Source organism: Gambusia affinis, linkage group LG05 (genome assembly GCF_019740435.1).
Source record: "Gambusia affinis linkage group LG05, SWU_Gaff_1.0, whole genome shotgun sequence".
In the NCBI taxonomy this organism is placed as follows: domain Eukaryota; kingdom Metazoa; phylum Chordata; class Actinopteri; order Cyprinodontiformes; family Poeciliidae; genus Gambusia; species Gambusia affinis.
The window spans coordinates 17,228,029-17,249,122 of NC_057872.1; the positions used below are offsets into that span (position 1 = coordinate 17,228,029).

Sequence of the window (21,094 nt, forward strand, 5' to 3'; positions counted from 1 at the left end):
TCAGAGGGGTCAGGATGAGGGAGGACTGGCTTTGATTGGAGGAGGAGGGACAGACAGAGAGAGAGAGACAGAGAGTGAGAGAGAATGATAGAGAGAGAGAGAGAGAGAAAGAGAAAGAGAGATGTTTATGAGCAGAGGTAGGAGGAAGGGTTTCACCTACTTCACCTTCTCCATCTGAACTTCCTGCTTCCAGGCGCTAAATCTGCTGAGTCTCACATTTCTCTCTCATTATGTCTTACAACTGCAAGACAAATATATAAACTGCTTTAAACCAATTTGCCTTTTTAACACCATTTTTTATTTTATACAGCACTGTTTTACCACCTCAAACACACATCTTACCACCTATAATCTACACTACTTTTTGTCTGCTTAGTGTCATGGCGCCCTCTGCTGTTTACTATGTCCTCTACAGCCGGTCCTCACTTCTTGTTTTACCTCATTAAAATTTGTTTTAAGTATTTATAAAATTATATTCTATTACTGTGCCAATGAATAAATAAGTAAAAAATAAATGGGTTTCATTTGTTTTTGTTTTGATAACTTCCCTGTTGTTTATTTACTTTCTTGAATCTTGACATTTAAGTTTGTTCCTTTGCGTTAGTTTATTTAATTGTCAGTTTTGTTCTTTGTGCTTTTGAATTTTGTTCCTTTTGATTAGTCTTAATCCTAGTTCATCTCCCTGCTAATCTTTCACTTTCCCTCAGCTGCTGTCCATCACACGATTCTCCTTTACCTGCATTTTCCCTAAGCTGCTCCCATTTGTCTCAGATTAGTCCTTCTAGTTGTTTTGTCATTTCCACCTCTGTCTTTGAGGTGTTCAAGCTCCTGGACTTTCATTCTTCTTCACTTGTGCAGTGAGGTTTTCTTTTTTTATTTCATCATCAAATACTCAGTTTGATTATTCCAAGTTCTGCATTTTGGTCCAGACTTAAACTCACATGCTTGTGTGATTAGAAAAGAAAACTGTGATGAAGACTTTTTTTTTTTTTTTTTTTTTACCTTATATTTTACCTTTTATAAATAGTTCAATCAAGAGCAGAAAATATGTGGCATGTTCAGAGTAAAAATCATGCTTTTGTAACACCTTAATGTCAGCTGGATCATAACTGGGATTATCAGAAGCCAAATGTTTGGGTATTCATTAAAGAAAATCTAATGATTTCCAATGATTGCTTTATTAAGTATAGCATTACAGCCTTGCAGATAAGTAAATATACTTCCTCACTTTCTACAACTACTTTAATATCTTTGTTTGACCTACATCTACTGCTCACTGAGGCATTTCATAGAAAGTAAATAGTTTGTTGATACCATGAACCAATATCATAATGAACAACAACACTGATGTAAAAAAAAGAATATTTCTTTAATGAATACCCATCTCCTCTTACTCCTCTGCTGGTTGTGTTCAGGAAACTTAAACTTCCCAGTGTAAGCAGCGCTGCTACTTTAAAGTGCAGCAGCTTTCTTCATTCTAGCACCACATCGAGTCTTCTTGATAAGTTTACAATGTGTAAAATTTTCACAGTCTAACAGAGAGAGAGGATGTTTGTTTCATCAGATTGTGATCTACGAGGCAGCCAGAATGAGGATCAGTGTCTCCAAATCTGAGACCGTGCACAGTCTTGACTCTTGAGCCTGGAAAAGAGCATGCAAAGTGGGGTTTTGTTCTCAAAGGAGATAAAAACAGAATGAGTGATGAGCTGATCGGTGCCGTTTTAGCAGCAACCCAACCCCGCATAAGTGGAAGACAATAGATTGTAAATATGTGGAACCTTCAAGGTGAATGTTGTGTTTTATTCAGTGGACTAATTGTATGTTTGCAATGGTTAAATGTACAAACAGCCTCATTCCTGAGAAAGTTATTATGGCTATAGATTTATAAGTTCCATTATAAAAGAAATGCATAAATCTGTCTGAAAACTACAAGAGAAGTAAGAAAAAAATCACAACATTTTTTCTAACATAAGATGGTCATTTTTCTCCAAATCCTGCCCTGCCTCCCCAATTCTTTGTTGAGAGGCAGGATACACCCTGGACAGGTAACCTTCAATCATATCGCGACTCATTCTAGGAAACCATTTCACCGGTTATATCAGGGAGGCAACGTGGGCACATGGTTTTTGAAAAATTAAAATACACAGAGGTTTAATGTAACACACATGATTCTGCTAAAATGTTTCTGCAAACGTATAGTCATGAAAAGAAATAATCATAACTCTGTTAACAGAAGCATATATAAATACCTGAACATCCTCAATTTCCAACCAACCAGTCAGATTTACCACTTTATGCCATGTGTATTGATCAAAAAGGCTTATACACTTTTGTTACTGATCAGTGACTAAAAATATGTTGACTTTAACTTGTCTCCTGTTCCCCATCTGGTGGCAGGCTCTTTGATGCTGTTACTGATGGTGGAGACTGTTGTCCTCTTGTCCTGAGGAGGTTCTGGAGTGGGCAGCTGCCATTCGATGAAGACCAAGTAAAGGCAAGAACCTAAAGGGCCTCCAATAAGTGGAGCCACTAGTGGGACCCAGAACCAGTAATTGTAACACCTGAGGAGAAATCACAATTAAAAACTTGAGGAAAGAGCTTCAGGATTATAGTTTCTGTTTGTGAAAAATGCAACAACTTGTGAATGCTGCTTTGTAAATTTTCAGGGTCCTTAAATTCATTTGAGGAGCTTTGACTGGAAGAAACAGAAGTTTGATTATCTGTTCTCTGAAAAGGTGGCATGCATCTTCCGGAAAGACACAACTTTCTGAGAAACAGAAAATAATGTCTGTTTATGTCAAATGTATAAATTTGGACTTTTCTCTTTAGAGTGAAATTACAAAAGCAAAACAAGATGAAGTTCTTACGTAAAGACTTCGGTCCCCCAGCCTGCAGTCAGAGTGAAAAGGCGTGGCCCCAGGTCACGAGCGGGATTTATCGCAGCTCCGCAGTTAGCTGACATGGACATGGAGATCCCGAGGACAATTGTTGCAACTATTGGAGGAATCAGATCAGAAGGAGCGGGGGTGTTCCTCTTTTCGTCCAACGACAAGATGCATAACATCAGTGTCCCAGTCCCCACTACCTGAACAGGAACATTTAAACATTTTGCTGTGGGTCAGTGAGAAATTGACAAAGCAATGGTTTGATTCTGATAAACTCGTACTTGATCAAGGAAACTCCTCCCTAACGTGAGGTACTGGGACGGATACGTTGCAAATATAGATGCTGTTTCATTTGGGCCATAAACAGTCAACACGCCTCCACCAAACTCCATAATAGCATCTGCAACAGAAACATTTTTTAATATCTGGGGAAAAAAAATAACTGCAAACAAACCAATTCTGACATTTCAGGATAGCCTCATGTAAAGTGTCTCAAGTTGCTCCATGAAGTAGGAGATTGCAAAAACGTTGGTGTTTTGAAAACCTCTGAAATGAAATCCAAAGTTGATTGAACCTCTGGAAAATTTTTAAATTCAAGATTTTTCTTGGTCAATCTGGGGTTTTTTTGTTTGTTTTTTTTTAGGATTTTCATGATAGTTTCTGTGTCCATTTTTCAATTATCTACTTCACAAGTGTCAAAGTCCAGTCCTCAAGGGCAGCTGTCCTGCAGTTTTTAGATGTGCCACAGTTACAAAACCCTGGAATGAAATGGCTTAATTACCTCCTCCTTGTGTAGATAAGTTCTCCAGAGCCTTAATGACCTAATTATTCTATTAAGGTGTGGTGCAGCAGAGGCAAATCTAAAGGTTGCAGGACTGGAGTTTGACACCCCTGATCTACTTCAAGAATCTATAATTTAACTATGTCAGTTACGGAATTTAGAGAATTTTCTTGAAGGATTATACTTGTTCAGAACTGTTGGCATTCATACTGCTTCTAATAAATCAGTTCAGGTGTGTATGAAGACATTCCAGTGATTATAGAAAGACCAACCGTAGTAAACCACGTAGGCCAGCGCTGATGCCACATATGCCCCGAGAACTTGGGAGAGGCAGTACGGTACCAGCCTTCCCCACTTCACCTTCCTCAAGACACAGAAACTAAGAGTCACTGCAGGGTTCAGATGGGCTCCTGAGGGTGAAACGTAGGAGAAGGAATGCAAAAAGTGAAAAAGAAAGTTCTGAGAATCTGATGGTTTATTAGATTCAATAAGTCAGTCAAAAGAAAGCTCTTAAAAGCTAAATGACTCTTTTTAAAAGATTTCCAGTGATACATTTGAGGAGTAAAAGCAAGAAATTTCTTCCCGTTGCTTATCAGGTGTTGGACTTCAATTTCCACTGTACAGCTGGTTATAGAAGTGATATTTTAATAACTTTACACATCAGCCAATTTAAATAGTTTGTGAGATATTTTACCTGAGATCCCCTTGGTCAGGTACATTGCTGACATCACCCCCACAGAGAAGGACATGTTGATCGACAGATACTGGCCCTTGGTGTCTCGGCTGGTTTTCACCTGCGCTGCTGCAGAGCAACCAAATAGCTGTGTGGTACACAGAGAGAGGAGCTGAAAGTGGCTGGAGAGGCAAAGTTTTGTTTGAAAGCCCAGGTTAGGATTTAATATGAGGGGGAAACGTGATTTCAATATTACTGCTGTGCAGCTGAGATAAGTGAAATGGTTTCCTTCTACACAACATTATGCCACCCTTAATTTAAAAAGCTGCAATAATATATCGCTTCTGATGTTTATGACCAGCCTGAAGCATAAATATGTGAAGACTGATTAATGCTACAGTGAGTTTAACTTGAACGCTGAGTTTTAGTCAAACAAGAACAAAATTATCCAGAACCTCTACAACAAATACTCCAGATTGGTCTGGTGTGAAACAGTACTTTGCACACCGTTAAATGCAGTGGAGGAGTTGTGACGATGTGGTTCTGTGTCTTCCCCAGAGGCTCCGACGCCTTGTAAAAGTGCGTGGAATATGATTTTTAAAATACTAGGTGATATTAATAAAGATCACGGCCCATATTCTCAAAATATCCTAAGACTGAAAGTAGCGCATGGTGACATCGTTTTAGGAAACATCTTGGAATATCTATAATTCTAAGATTTTTCTGTAGAGAATATAAAAGTTATTCACAAAGTTACCCTTTAAGAGCTCCTAAAGAGACAAAATGCTAGGAGTAGCGAGGAGGTATTTATTTATTTTTTTCCATGAACCTAAGAATGTCTAAGCAAAGACGGGAGAAATATTCGCCGTAATATGGCACCGCAATTCTGTCCTGTTTCCTTTTCCTTCTTGTACTTCCCCATTTTAAGACAATCATTTTGCCAGATCAAAAAAGTTTGAACAAGCAGGCAATCATGGTGAACTGCTGAAAGCTGTTAATATTACATTAATATCAAATATACGACGTAATAAATTGACCGACAACATGTTGATGCATGTGGCAATTAATTCAATTTTACATAGTTTTTTCATCATGATGCACTTTTCTTAATCCAGACTACATATATGATTGGTTAATTTCTTTTAATTAACCAATCATATATGTATGATTGGTTAATCATCAATCATATATGTATGATTGGTTAATTATACATATATAATTAACCAATCATACATTGTTTTGTGTATCAACTCAACCATTCCCTAGAAGATGGCATCACACCTACAGCAAATGCTGCAATTATTGAAAGTAGTTTACGAATTAGTTACCAATTATTCTCTAGGATAAAAGCAAATGAAAGCAGCTGAATGGTTATGTAAAGATTTAAGAAATATTAATACATCTCCAGTGTTACTCACCAGCAAGACAAACGTTCCCAGGAACTCAGCCAAACATTCTCGGACCAAAGCACTCCTCAGCCTCAGCATACGCAGCTTCATCGTGGCTTGACTGTCCTAAATCGCTCGTCTCCACCTGAGCGTCAGAGGATGTGCGGACTGTATCACTCGTTTGCCTTAATGTCCCACTGAGTTGGATAAACACTAAGGGCTATAACCTAGTTATTAACCGCGGAGGACTCGCTGGCACAGATAATGTGATTTACTGCTTGTGTTAGAGGTTGCTCTTATGAGCAGAGTCCATACATTTTCAGATAATAGAACAGACCTCACAGAGGCTGTTTAAGCCACATGGTGTTTGTCTTGGAAGACTTTCGCTTTTTTACTGGGAACAATGAATTGATAATGAAGGTTTCTGAGCAAGTGTTATGGAACAGATAACGGAGTTTTCAGTGAAGATGATTTTTCTTCTCTTTCCAACCAAAAGAGAAGAAATGTATATTATACTCCATTAATATATATATAAAATACTCCATTAATTTATAATGGAGTATATATATATTTTTAACCAGGTTTGACTTAGGGACAGAGGTACCAATTAACCAGAAATGGAAGAAACTTAGAGAAACTCCCTACAGGAGAGAGATGGATGGAAGGCACCGTGTTCGTGACTGATAAGATATATAAGGAGAATAAAAGTTTCACTTCTTCTTCTTCCTGAATTCTCTCTTACTTTTCCTCATATGCTGATATTTACTCAGATTTTCTAAATAAAATATCTGAAGACAAATGCACATTTCTCTGATTGATTCAGTGTATCGCTCTTGTAAAAAAACCATTTTTCCTAAACATGTTTTACAACCTGTCAGCAAATTTCTTGATGTTACAGAAGTGAGACAAAAATTAGCACACAGAGATTTTTTTACTTACGTCATTGTATGCCAGATAGATATTGAGTGTAAATGAAGTTGTTTCTGTCCACTCAGACGACAGAAACCAACTGTATGTCCATCAGAAAATTTAAAGCATGTTCTAATTGCTCTCTTTGCAAATTTAATATATACTGGAATATTTTTTTTGATTGATAATTTTCTTGTTAGGCATAAACTGTGCACATAAACAGTTCAGAAACACAAACATTTTAATTTGATAACTTTTATTGACTCAGGGATGTACAATATCTAAAATTTATCTTTACTTTCTTTTAACACATATGAATACATGAATGGTTTAAATTCAGAGCTTTCCAAGATTACTTTAGAGCAGGAAAATGATTTACATCAATATAGTTTACATGAATTTACATCAGGGAATGTAAGGGGAGGAGCAGTTGGTAGAGCTGTTGCCGTGCAGCAAGAAGGTCCTGGGTTCGATTCCCGGCCCGGGGTCTTTCTGCACAGAGTTTGCATGTTCTGTGTGTGCATGCTTGAGTTCTCCCTAGGAGTGAGTGTGTGTGTGAAAGGTTGTGTGTTATGTATGTCTCTTTGATGCCCTGCGACAGACTGGCGACCTGTCCAGGGTGAACCCCGCCTCTCGCCCAGAACGTAGCTGGAGATTGGCACCAGCAACCCTCCTGACCCCAGTAGGGACAAGGTTGTTAGAAAATGAATGGATGAATGTAAGGGTCTAATATGATAGAAACAATAAACGCATAACTGTCTAGCTGAACTCTGAACTCTTGTAAACCTGCTGGGTTTTAAAACTGTTATCGCTCACAGGAGAGCTCACATGGAGTCCTTTGAATGAGTATACATAAGCAGTACATATCAGACCTTTCTGTTATGGAGTTGCTTATCTGTACAGTTTGTTCTTATCATTAGACTCTAATGGTGTGGAAGATCTAAGGAGCAGCTGATTACATGCTTTTGAAATATTGATAAAAGAAAATAAACAAAGTGTGCTTATAAAGCAATAAGGTAATACCAGGCAAACCTTTTCTGCACAATTGAAAACTGTTGGTTTTCAGCTAAATTACACAGGATTTATGTCAAATTACAGGTAAGGTTTCTGCAACATATTGACCATAAACTGTCTTCTTTTATGTCACTATAATCTGAATTTCATACAGACCATAAATTAGATTAACTGAAACATCAATCAACACAATTTCTTAAAAGAAAAAAAACAAAAAACTTACACACCATACAAATAAGTGCATATTAAATGTTATACCATTCTTTGTCAGCATCGTCTCCACTATTGTTAAAATCATCATTAGTTCCAACAAAAACATACAACTGAAATCAATTTTCAAAACTTGAAGTGACAATGTAAGAATTTAAATTGTGAAGAATATAGCCCTCTTAATTCTTTTTATACATTTGTTTAACCACAACTATCATACATTGAATAAATCTTATGGACAAAGAAGACAGATTATATGTGTCTTTACACACTTGTTTTAACACAATATGCAATGGCGTGTGCAATTAAACAACTGCTTGCAAAAAAGTCTATAAAAAACCTTATTTGAACAAAAATCAACCTGTCTGTTGGTCACATTTACAGCAACTATAATCGTATTTTTATAATTATATTTCTTCAAGCAAGAAATAACTGGTTGTGCAAATATAATTGATTTCTGTGGGTCAAAACAAAGGAAAAACAAATGCAGCAATATAAACCTCTCATGACCTGCAGAAAAACTTGTACTTTTATAAAAACATGCTTGTAGAAGACGAGTTCTAGTTTAGTCTCTCTCTATTTTAGACATACTAACATACAGTATGAACAACTGGGAAATGTTGGAGTGCCAATTTGAAAAACCTTTGGGATTAACCCTTAAAATTTGCTTGCAGCTGCATATTCACGTTCACGTATTCAGAAATGAGGGAAAATGCAGTGCCTCTCCGTCAGATAACCTGCTCCCTCTGGCGGCAACAAACGTGTTGCAGCTAACACAAGAGGGAACCAAATCCTCACTTTCTGCACACACAGAGAATGCAATATAATAATCACTCTGGGCTTAACCAGGAGATAAAAAAGAAACTTGTTGGTTTATGTAAACTGGGAGCATGAAATTTCATTGGTGGAAAAGTGACAAATTTCAGTAATCATTTTCCTACATACCCTTTCCAGGCCAGACAATAATCACTTTTTATTAATCACTTGTTAAACTGAACTACAAATAAAATGACAAGAGCAGCCGCTTCTCTTTGCAAGTGTTATAAATAACGAGTCAGCAGTGAAAAGCCGCACCTAAAAGCTTTTTGGAGTTTTGTCCTGAAACTGAAGAGTCAACCCACGCCGCCTTGAGCTGATAGTATCTGGAGAGTCAAGTATTTGTGGAGCACGGCTCGTAAAATCCTATTCACAGCTTGTGTTGTGGAACAAACACCAGATTCTTATCAGGTGTTGTGTAAAACAGTGACACGTATTCTTCAGATCGCAATTACAGATAAAAGATTTTGTAGGAATGTGTTAGATATTCATTCTTCAGTTGTCTGACTGCTGAATTCGAGGTGAATGAGCAACGCATGACCGTGTTCTTACGTAAAGACTTCGGTTCCCCAGCGTGAGGAGGCGTGGCCCCAGGTTTCGAGAGGGATTTAAAGCAGCGCCACAGTTAGCCGACATGGACACGATGATGCCGAGCGCGATTCCTGCAACTGTGGGAGCAATCAGATCAGGAGGAGTCGGGGCGTTCCTCCTTTCGGTCAAACTCAGGAGGCACAACAGCAGCTTTCCAGTGCCCACTACCTGATCAAATTAAGATTTTAGAATCAATAAAAGTTTCAGTCAAAGGTTATCTACTAAAGGACAGTTTTCATCTAGATAAACACTGACTTGGTCCAGAAAGCCCCCTCCTAAAGGGAGATACTCAGATGGAGTTCTGTTTTTTAAATAAATATGACCAATATGAGGCCATGCCTCAGTTAATTCAGAATATACATGTAGATTACATGCAACAATGTTTTACAGCTTGGACTTTTTTAAAACTCCAGTTGAACTTGTTGACATCTCCAGTATTTGTATGTTTAACGCAAAAATATCCTTACTTTTAATTCTATCTCTGTCTTAACGTTTCTCCACCACATTATCTTTACACAGTTCAAATAAAGACTCAGCCTCTGCCTTTCAAAGTTTTCAATCAATGAGTTGAACCATCTGATCTTAAAGGGAGAGAAACAAAAACTGTGTTAAAAAGAAACAGACAACAATACTGCAAAAATGTACAGTATAAAAATATAAAGTATTTTTTTAAAGTATCGTTTTCTCCCTTTAACAAGAGAAAAGGAACCCTCAAAAATTATTAAAAAGTCAGAAGAAATATTTCATTAACATTTTAAAATTAGAATTGTGTTACAGACATTAACCCATATGCTATCAAAATAAAGCAGGTTAATATTCCTGTCTCTCTAGTAAAACTAAGAATACTTAATGTAATGAAAATATTTGTATTTATTAAAAATACATCACAATAAAAGCAGTTATTCACAATAAAACACATTGCATAAAATACATTGTCAGATTTTTGCATATTGACAACATTTTCTCTTTAAACGTTGGTTGGTTTTATAAATGTGTATTTATAAATGATACAATTATATAATACAATTTATTACACTAAACATCTCAGGCCTTGAGGTAGATTTACATGAAGACACATATTGAAAAAATGTACACCTTTGACCTGGTTTTAGGCTTCCTTCACTCATACTATCATGATGACTGTTCAACACATTCAAAGTCCAGACAGTTTTATTTTTAAAAGTCATTTTCCATGGTAGGATCCAAAGCCGTCAATGGCACAGCTTCTGAGTTTCTGGTTGGTCCACATTCTTTAAATTGCGAACAAGGTGAAGCATCAGCACTGTCCTCATTACTACGTAACTTTAACCTGCCGTCGTAGCACCACCTCCACAGGGCCGGAGGCAAGAGTTTTGATGAAGTTCCACACTTCCAGACGTCTCCTCCCCAAAACGCTGAAGCCTTGAATTTCTAAAATCTCATCACCAGGGAACATCTTGTCAACAGGACCACCTGAAAGGACAAAAAAAAAAAAAAAACTTTAAATACAATTTTATATGACAGTGGTTTTTCAAAAAAGATGTAAGAAAAAATATTTTAAGAGGAAGATGTCAATTAAAAGTTTTTTTTAAAAGCCTTACTAGCTTAGCTCATGCTACAAGCAAACAGGTATGGGACTGCTATTTCACTGTTTGCCTATTTAATATTTTGAATTAAAGCTGAACAGAAATTCACATATTATCTCCTATATTACACATAAAGGGCAAGCTTCTAAAACATTTAAATTTTTAGAGCCACATATCTACCATTGCACAACACAAAAGAAAGAAAACTAAAATACTTCCAACATACCCAATATTTTGACAGACATAAAACTGGAGAAACAAATGGTTTGATTGCAAGAGATTAAGTGTGTTCATATAGAGCTTCAAGGACAAAACAATTCAAAACAAACACAAAATTCTGTCTTATATTTTCTAAAAAATATATGAGTTTACTGCACCCAACGTTTGTAGTAAAATCTTGTGCAGACTGGTGAGGTAAACGTGGAAGTTTTAAGAAGATGTTACAACAACCTTAAAACTAACACAGTATTTCAGAAAAAGAGCATCACAGTCAAACAAGCAGGGAGTTTTATCACCTCTGAACCATGAACAGACGTTCTGTTCTCTACCATAAAAACCTGTGGGAGAATTTTGGTGCTCTGGTTAAAGACTTCCAGCTTAAGCACACTCTGTCTGCATAGCAGGGCAATGATCAAGTTCAACACCAAATTGCAGCAATGGTTTTGAGGTCAAAGTCCAGACTTGTCTAAACTGGAAAATAATTGAGATGCTGTGGCACAAAGCAAAGCTAGAAACCTAACAAGCTGTTAACTTATAAAATCACAAGGTATACCCCTCTCATAATAATGCAGAAAGTTGCAAACCTTTGTAGGTTTTCTTAAAGACTTTTCTAAAAGACTTATGGATCTACAAGACATGGCTGACTGTTTCTTACTTCTAATAGAAATTCTTCAATAATTTGATTTATGATATCATTTTCTCCATTTGACCACAACTTACAGAGAGCTATTATACAGCAATATAATGTAATATAATGTAACATCATGTGATATGGTATGATGAAAATGAGGAACATGCTAATGGTTTTTATTTAATAAGTGACATTGGTCTATTCTGCATAAATGGTACAAATAGTGTTTTTGATGTTCTTACCCTGGAAGATCTTCTGGACAGTGAGTGGTCTGTTCCCTAGATTGGACCCTACACCTCCCATCAGGCTGAAACCCAGATCCCCGCTGTTCTTCTCGAGTTGGATGCACACACGCTGGCCTTTAAGGTATAAAAATTCACACACATTGTACTTACTTTAAGTTCCAATGTCAAAGACTCACATGTTTAGACTCTTTGTAAAGCATCGCTTCTCACCTGTCTCATGCTGAGTCTCTGACTGACTGAGGTCACCTTTCCTCAACACCACCACTGCCATCTCTCTACTCTTCGCCCTTCTGAGGGTCCTCAGAGCCTCCCAGTGAGTACTTTGTGAAAAAGCAGTGCCGTTAATGGACAGAACATGGTCTCCCTCACTAATCGAACCCTCCTGGGCCGCAACGCCTGAGTTGAAAACCTTGTGGACCTGGAAGCAAGATAATGAGACAGCAGAAAAATGAAGACATAAAATGTCTTAACGTTTACCACAGGAGAAAGAGAAATGGGGGGTTTTCTTACAGTGACAGGTTTGTTTTGGTCTACACCCCCTGCCAGACTGAACCCAAGTCCTACTCCCACGTCCTTGTGCAGAACCACTACATGCACATCATCATAGTCCTGCAAGACAGACAAAAGAGAGAAAAAAGATTAGTGCCAAAACACTTTTCATTCCAAAAACAAATGAAGTTTTGAAGCAAATGGCAAAATGTTAGTCTAACTTGAATGCACTGTCTCAACATCACATGCCTCAGAATACATTTACACACTCAAACAAGCTCTGCATGCAGGCCTTGCACATGCTACTGGAATGCAGATGGATCACTTTAGCATTCAGAGCTTATTACTACAAAGACCAAGGTAGTTTGGTTGGAAACAAACAAATGGGAAACAATAGTTTCACCTTTTCGTCCTGAAATACACGAGACCAAATTTTTCCTATATGAGAGTAATAGACGGAAACAGTTTAGATCTCACCACCTAAGAAAATGATAATTCTTTAGCCTTAATTACTGCAGGTGGACACAAACTGCAAATGATAACTGTTTTTTTGTTTGTTATTTGTTTAAAACACTGGCATAAAAAGATAATACAAGAATTCTTCAATGTCTGTACCTGCAATGTTTCGTCCCCTAGGTTCTTGACTTCCTCTACCAGCTTGTCGAGCTCATCAGTGGGAAGCAGAGAGACACAGGAAAAGGCAGAAACATCTGAACTTAATGAGGAAGATCGTCGGCCTGGCAGCTGCCAATCGTCGTCATTATCTGATTCGACGTCAGTACCAGAGAAGCTGCACAAGTTTGAAAGACTGATACAGCAGGAGTGCGAGAAAAAAACAAACAAGTAAGTCACTTTAGCTACACTTCCATGAAACAAGAAATCCAACAATTCAAATATGAGCTACCTGAGGCTGAAACTTCTGTTTTCTGACTGGCTCATGTTGCTGGTTATGGTCACCGAGGAATCCCCAGAGTCGGAGTCGTTTGAATCATCATCCTTCTGTGTGCTGTCATCCTCATCCTTCCACTCCTCCATGTATTCGTTCCAGTTTTTATACTCTGGGTCCAGGCCGGCTATCCATGCATTCAGATCCAACAGCTCTTTTCTCCCTTTAGGTAATTCTGCTTTTACATTTGAATAAAAGACATCCGACAAGTTGTTGTGGAAAGAAGTGTCAGGACGGAGATCTAGGGACTCATTCTCTTTAGTTTTTTCCTTGTCTGTTAAGAAAACATCTGACTTGCTGGTCTGAGAAAAATCTGGCTCACTGGTCAGGGAGAGAATGACTGGAGGAGGAAGAGTAGAGTCTGTTTCTTTAGCTTTGTCTTCTTGTCCAGTGACATGAAGGCTCATGTTATCTGCAATGGGAAAGAAATCCTCTGGTTCTTGGACAGGTGAAGGAAAGGGCGGAGTGTTCAGAGGGGTGCTTGTTGGAGTCTTGTCATCATCACTAACTGGTGAAGAAATTTGCCACTGTGGCCTTGGCTGCATGTCTGATGTATGCGTTAATGTCACAGTGTCTCTCAAGTTTGAGTCCTCGGAGAAAAGAAACTTGCTGCGCTTTTGAGCTCCTTCATTAAGAGAGAGGTGCAAAGTTTTCTTGTGGTTGTAATATTGACCTAAATCTTTGGATAAATCGTTTTTCCTTCTGTCTAATAAATTACTTGAATCTGTCTCTGACATTCCTGATTTGAATCCAAGGTCAACCAATGATAAAGACTTCTCTGATGCAAACATCATCCTTTTTTCACTGCTTCCATCTGTCTTCGTCTCCCACTTATAGCTTCGCTCACCTATGTATTTTACGGACCCACTCTTCTTAACTCCTCCTTGGCGTTGGCAGGGCTGTGCCTGTACAGACAAAGATCGCTTTGGGATCTGGACTTCGCTTGCTGCTCTCTGTGTCAGAGCTTCAAATTGACTTATCTTATTTCTCACGCTGGCTGAAGAGGGGGGCGACAGAATCTCTGGAAGTTTTTTCCACTCTGGCGATGGCAGGGTGCCCTCACTTGGATTTGCATAAAAAACGTCATCTGCAATTCCACTCCTGGGTTTACTTTGTTGTTTTGTTCCTTCATCCCTTTCTTTACTTATTTCAGTCACGTCTGTTTTTTTGTCATCTTGGTTGTACCGTCTCTGTGCAAGTATGGATCCTTCATATGTCTGGGACTGTCCCATGCCAGCTCCAATCCTGGCAGATCTAATTTTACATGCGACTGTATTCCTGCTCCTAGCTCTATCCAAGGACTTTGTGCCCATTTCTATCATATCCCTCCTGTAACCATCTTCCTCTAAATACTTGCTACTTAACTCTTCTTGCTTACGTGTCTCTGTTGATCTCTCTTTGAGTTTGATTGTCTCAAAAGAAGCTAAAGTCTCAGAGCTTGGATGATTTTCTTCCTTTGGAGCCCAGATGGTTGCTGCTTTTCTCACAGGACTGTAGTCGTCATACGATGAGAACCGCCTGGGAAAGGTTCCCCCAACTGTTGTATTATCAGCAGATTCAAAGAGCTTCTGTATGCGTTCTTTGATGCTCTGCCCACCTTGGGGCCCTGATGGACAGTCGAGTTTCGAGGCAGGCCTGGACTCGGTCTTAAATCTTAAATCGACTCTGTCTGCAAAGTCTCTGTGATTTACTGAATGATTGTCTTCAAAGTGACTAGGACTTGAGGAAGAAGTCTCACCTCTCAGTATTTTCTCAATTTCTGTCCTTCGTTCCTCAAAACCTCTCATTTCTGTTTTACCAAGCAATTTGGGTTTGCCAGCTGTGGTAGTCCGAGGTAGACTTTTTGACTTTGATCTCCAGTCATAACTCATACTTCTGCTTGGTAGGTTGCCTCCCCTTTCCTCTGTCCTGCCCAAGTCATGGAGTGCCAGGCTTCTTCCAACAACAGTCCCCTTCTCTTGGGGGTTTCTCTCGACTGCATCACTCTGCTTGATGTCTTTCTGGTAGACAAAACCGTCTTTTGTGTTTGAACAAACGGTGTCATCAGCATTGTCAGCTGTGGGTCGCTTCCTTACCCCTGACCTACGAGTTAAACTGTAGGAAGGAGAGTTAGCTGAGCGGACAGTGAATCGCATACCCGTCCTCTCTGGGATATTTTCACTTGTTGAAGGTGGGAGCAAGTCCATTGTTTGGGAGTTAAAAACAGAATTGTTTTTTTCTTCTTTTTTTTTTTTATGAAATTGTGTTTCTCAAAAAGAAAAAAGTAGAAATTGGTGTTTGACAGATCCCAGTCTTTTTGAAGGATGTTTGCAAAAAAAGGAAAAAGAAATAGCTTATTTCAAAAAGGAAATTAGATTAGATTGTCTTTTTTGGTTCCTCTTCTGAATTTGTTTTCTGAGGCTTCAAATTTCAATTCACAGCTTCAGTGACATACTTCCAGGACCTGCCAAATATAAAAAGGTAAATTTTTAGTGTTCAGTGTTCATTATACATTTTGACGTGTATAGCAGAAACAGTCAAACAGGCTCACAGTGATCAATAAATATAGGATGTAACAGAGATACTTTTACTAGAGAACAATTAAAGTAGCAAAAATATTTCTTTTTGTAATAGAAAATGACACTTTCCAATGTATTTTTTTAGAATGTCATTCGAATAAAGTATAGAGAATTTGATGTAACAGACAACCCAGACTTCTACATATCTGAGAAGCAGAAGGGAAATGTCTCAATATCCTTACATTTTCATTTCTTTATGAATAAAAATGTAAAATGCTTGGCAAGCAATTGTATCCTATTCTAAAACCCATTAATAAAATCAAACAAGAGCCTGCATCAGTTACCTTACCAATAATGAGAGTCTGTCTATGTATAATTTGAGTGAAGTATAATTAGAGATGTACTATTAAGAGGAGGCTTGTTAAAAACAGTCAGCAAATAGCATCATTACGACCAAGGAGCACATCTTACGGATCCTTTCCTTTATGAAAAAGTTGGAAGACCAAAGCCAGTGTTAGAGAAGTCAATACAGCAAACCTGTAGAGTAAACCAAATTTGAATACGTTCATCAATATGAAAAAACTGTGTGGCAGGAAACATGATGATGGGGATGTTGTTCTTCAGCAGGATGACAAAAACTAGTCAGAGATGGATGGAGCTAAATACAGGGCTACTGAAAGGAGGATGTATTTTGGTTACAAGACCATAATACAACCAGAGAATGGTTTAGATCTAAGCATAATCATATGTTTGAATGGCCTAATCAAAGTTCAGATCTAAATCCAACAGGAAATCTGTGACAAAACTTAAAAACTACTGCTACACTCTCTCTCTCTTTAAAGTATGACTAAATTTGAGCTATTTAACAAACAATTTGAAGTTTTTTGTGTGTGTAGAGTTGGAAGAAATGTAACTCAAGAGCAAAAAATTATTAAATACACATATTGATTCCTGTACTGGCCAAAATTTTCTGATTTGTTTTTGTGAAGAAAACAAAAACATCTTTTTTTTTTTACTTCCACTTTATTATTATGTGGAATAATGTGGAAACTGTGTTAGTATTTCAACAAAACTGTAATGTATGAAATTGTGTACATATTAAAGTTGTATGGATGTTTTGGGAGGCCACTATTAAAAAAAAAAAAAAATCTATATTAACTGGTAGGAAAACATAAAAAAAACTTAACTTACTTTGAACTTTTCAGGCTTCTAATACAATATTTTACTGGCTTCATGACATTCTCCTCAAAGTAAAATAAAACACCCAATCCTTTTCCAGCTTTCTGCTTTCAACACACACAATTAAATCTGTTTATACAGGCAACAAGCTCAAAAAAACTTGTTGGCTAAACCTGAACCAAAAACTGGAAAAACTCACCTTACAGCAATCCTACTCAGCTAAAAACAATGTTTTGATTCACCACCATAACACCAGTCTCTATGCACTGTGTATCGGTCTTAGTGAGACAGCCAAACTATTTGAAAAATCTTGTTCTAGTGGATTCATATACATTAAGCAGACATAGCAACAACAGATAATGACAAAGCCACCTTAATTTCCATACAGGCCACTGAGAGAAAGATGATATTGCTGTCAGACAATGTCTTATCATTGACCTGAATATAAAGCAGCAACATAACAGGCATTTCCAGCAGGCGAAACTATCCCAGAGTGATGACTGATAAGAAAAAAAATCCAATAAATTACTCAAATATAAAGTCTAAAAACCCAAAGAACTATAACTTGTCAAGGTTTGAAGCATTTTAGGTCTATATTACAGTATGTATTTTCTTAATAATGGCCTTCAGAGGTGCTTTCCAGTGTAGGAGAGTCTGAGTGTCAGCTTACAGAAACACCTGTGCTGCAGGCTTCCTTAGCCTTCCATCTGTGTAACCTGGGATAAAACTTTAAACCTGCATTAATATAAAGAAACAAAGCTGCTGATTTACATAAACACCAACCATACCTTCACAAAACGTGTCCTCTGATCAAATCCCAAGCCATCATGTTGGTCGATGTGGACAGCGCTCAGCGGTGACATCAGCACCTAACTCCTCTCTTTATCGCTCTTCTTCTCTTTGCTTTGCATGATGGACAGCATACGGTGACGCAAACCTGCTACACTGGTTTGTCTTCCTGTCTTGGCTCTTTTGCTTCCTCTCAGCCTCTCTCTCTCTCTCTGTCATTCTGTCTCCTCCCACTTTGCCATTGTTTTCCACCCCTCACAGGGTAGCATTCCTAACTGCAGAGTGTAGTCCTCTGCAGAGTAGTCCAAATGCATTTGCTCCATTGCAGATTTCTTTTGATTTTCCACAAGTTATTTAAATGAACTTTGTCAGTCATCAACAAACATTTTTTTTCTTAATTGAGGAAAATAAGACATCCAAACGAACTTGAGCTTCTAACCCTAATAATTGGTTATGAACCCTTGGCTGTAACAACTGCCACCAGCCCTTTGTGTTCAGTGCCAACCAGTTGCTTAGGAATTGATGGTATAGCCACATTGGAGAGGTTTTAAGCATAGCAACCTGTTTCAGACATGTCTGTTGGATCGATCTGATATGATAGTGTTCCAGCACCTTTTGTCATATAGTGTCTACATCATCTCACTTGCACCTTATGACACAATCAAGTCCAACATTATTTTTGAAATTTTAAAGTCTATGCTGGGCTTGAGGTCTTTATTCTTCCTTAGGATTTTCTGAATTTATGGTTCTACCCATTATGAGAAGCCATATAGATTCTAAAGTAGCAAGTAGCCCCATAAAATTGTGTATCTGATAATAATCAATATTATGATATACTATATCATTACCACATTGGCTGTCAGCAAAATAACACTCTTTTGTTGAAATGCTAGTCATTTTTACAACTGGACACACATCTTCCAAATGTTACACTTTGTTCTAACACTCCACATATTATTTTCTCAAATATCTTAAGCATCATCAAGATCCCTTATGGTAAATGTGAGCTGGACCTCACAGTGGGTTTGGCCTCTGAACTTTGCCATAATGACCAGAATATTGAGGCCTACATGTTGCTCTAGGTACTGTTGTGACCTACCAGTTTGGAAAGTGTCATTTTATGGATAATGGTTCTTGCTAAAGCCCCAAAGCCTTAAGAGGTTTTCTAAATTATTCCACATGAAAACATGTAAATTTTTCTTTGTTTTTAACCTGTTACTGAATTTGTTTAAATTAGAAGAAGAATGTTAGCCTGCTTCATGCGGTCAGGGAAGTTATATTTAAAGGACTTCTTTCTGCAGGTCAAGAAGTAATCAGGTCATACCTGGGTGCTGCTAGGGCAATTGAAACAATTAATAATTAGACTGATAATCTAAAACATGTATCTGTCCCTTTCTGTTGTTCCACAGACGTTTTCCCATTGTGGGACAATAAAGGACATTTCTATTCTGTGTTTATTTGATTTCTACTCTATGTACACTTGACAAAGAAGGGTGAACTGTATTTAACCGTGCAAACCACCTTTAAGTCTTTAAGGGGCAAATACTTTTTCAAAGGACTGTTTGCGCACACACACCTACCAACCAACTCAGTTCGGCTTGCTATGTTTACGTACGATCCACACATTCTTTAGACACCTTCAACCTATGAAATGTGACACCAGCATTTTAGCCTCCAGAGAAAGGAGAAGTAATTGTGACACTTGTGTGAAATGCGCATGACTGGCATTTACCCCAAGACAATGATAATTACATCCACCTCGACACAATGTGAACAAAAGCAGAATCAATATATAAAAACACATTAACAGAGTCCTCTTAAACTGAGCTGAAAGAACCAACAGGGAAATTAATGTTTTATATGCAACTCTGATGTCATAGCTTCAACATAACCGTGTGTATAACAGACATATTGGTTGAAAAGCTTAGGCAGAGCATTGTTGATAAGATAGAAAGCACTATTTTGCAGCTTATTAATATCCAGTTAGTAAGGTAGTGAGCAAACATGTTTTCTACAGGATCAAAACAAAACATCGATAGATTTAACATTAAATGTACTTACAGGATTTGTTGTAAACTTGGGGTGCGTCATCCTCCTGGCGCTGTTGTTTTGCATGCACCTGCTTCTCGCCTTGTCTTCGGTTTAAACAAAGGAAACTGTGGTTGCTGCTGCTCTAAATTTGAGAAGGCTTGTTTTCTGTCAGACCCTGTCAAACTAAGTTGAATTAAACTCGGTAATTTCAAGAAACCTTCAGTGTGCCTGCAGGTGGATGCAAATGAAGGTCTTCCTTACTCAGGGCCACTGTTGCTTTAATAGATTTTTTGATTTATGGTGTAGGACTCTGTAAATGTCATAAGGACTGGAATTGGCTTTTTGAGCAACATAGAGCAAAACAAAAATGGAACATGGAGAATAAAAGGCAAAACAGTGAATGCTAGGAAATTAGATGAAACATTTGCACAATATGACACATAAAAAGAGTTTCTTAATGTTTCCTAAAAGATTTCAGTCGTTTGAATGTGATTTGTCCGTTTCTTCAGTGAAGTGAAATCATCAGGAGGTGGCAGCAGAAGTCACAAAGACAGAATACTGGACTAGGACAAATAATAAGTCAGTGCCACAATGTGAGTGGAACTTTCTTTGAGCTACAACAATGTGGCAGACGTTTGAGTATCAATGGTGTCATGTGAAACTGTGGGAATGAGTGATCTGGTATGTGTGTGCCTTATTGTTTCACATTAGATATAAACAGTGATGGCATAGTTACTTTGAAAAAGTAACTTTAATCGAATCGAATTGATTTGGAAAGTAAAGTTACATTAAAAGTAACTTTTTTAGTTACTTTCAGCAGCTGTTGACAATAATGTTTCACCACCTGTGAAAATTACATCCAGCTTTGCCAATACATAATTGCAAGTTATTGTATGATGCTAACATCAACTATGTATCTCTACTTATAAGGTTGAACTGAAGAGGAGATTGTTTAATGGTTACAACAGTACAAAAAAAAAAAACTTTAGTAATTTTTGCATGTTTTTGTGCGTTCCCCTTAGGCCTGTCACCATAACAAATTTTGCTGAGCGATTAATTGTCTCAAAAATTATTGCGATAAACAATAATATTGTTTGAACACCTTTTTACACTGATTTCATGGAAATGATATAATAATGCATGCGATTTCCTGCCAAAGATAGATACACTTTATTTTCAAAACAACACTTAACACTGGAACTGATAGACAAAAAAACCCCAAAACAACCAAAAAC

General features: G+C 37.7%; 2 protein-coding genes across 3 annotated transcripts; both read right to left on the minus strand.

Moving 5' to 3' along the window:
* Nucleotides 1-1,585: 1,585 nt before the first annotated feature.
* Nucleotides 1,586-5,897, minus strand: aqp10a (aquaporin 10a). Its single transcript, XM_044116547.1, has 6 exons — nt 5,758-5,897; nt 4,361-4,487; nt 3,939-4,076; nt 3,167-3,285; nt 2,868-3,085; nt 1,586-2,561 (listed from the first exon to the last, which is right to left on the minus strand). Exons 1-6 carry the CDS (start codon nt 5,836-5,838, stop codon nt 2,348-2,350), a joined length of 897 nt encoding a protein of 298 aa, XP_043972482.1. The 5' UTR covers nt 5,839-5,897; the 3' UTR covers nt 1,586-2,347.
* Nucleotides 5,898-10,168: 4,271 nt separating this feature from the next.
* Nucleotides 10,169-19,988, minus strand: si:dkey-92i15.4. Of its 2 annotated transcripts, none has more exons than XM_044117380.1 (7): nt 19,890-19,988; nt 13,321-15,805; nt 13,032-13,224; nt 12,438-12,536; nt 12,138-12,345; nt 11,925-12,041; nt 10,169-10,719 (listed from the first exon to the last, which is right to left on the minus strand). In XM_044117380.1, exons 2-7 carry the CDS (start codon nt 15,546-15,548, stop codon nt 10,562-10,564), a joined length of 3,003 nt encoding a protein of 1,000 aa, XP_043973315.1. In that variant the 5' UTR covers nt 15,549-15,805; nt 19,890-19,988; the 3' UTR covers nt 10,169-10,561. The 2 variants fall into 2 exon arrangements, with proteins under 2 accessions (XP_043973315.1, XP_043973314.1); XM_044117379.1 differs by lacking the exon at nt 19,890-19,988 and adding an exon at nt 17,828-18,229.
* Between the last annotated feature and the right edge of the window lie 1,106 nt (nt 19,989-21,094).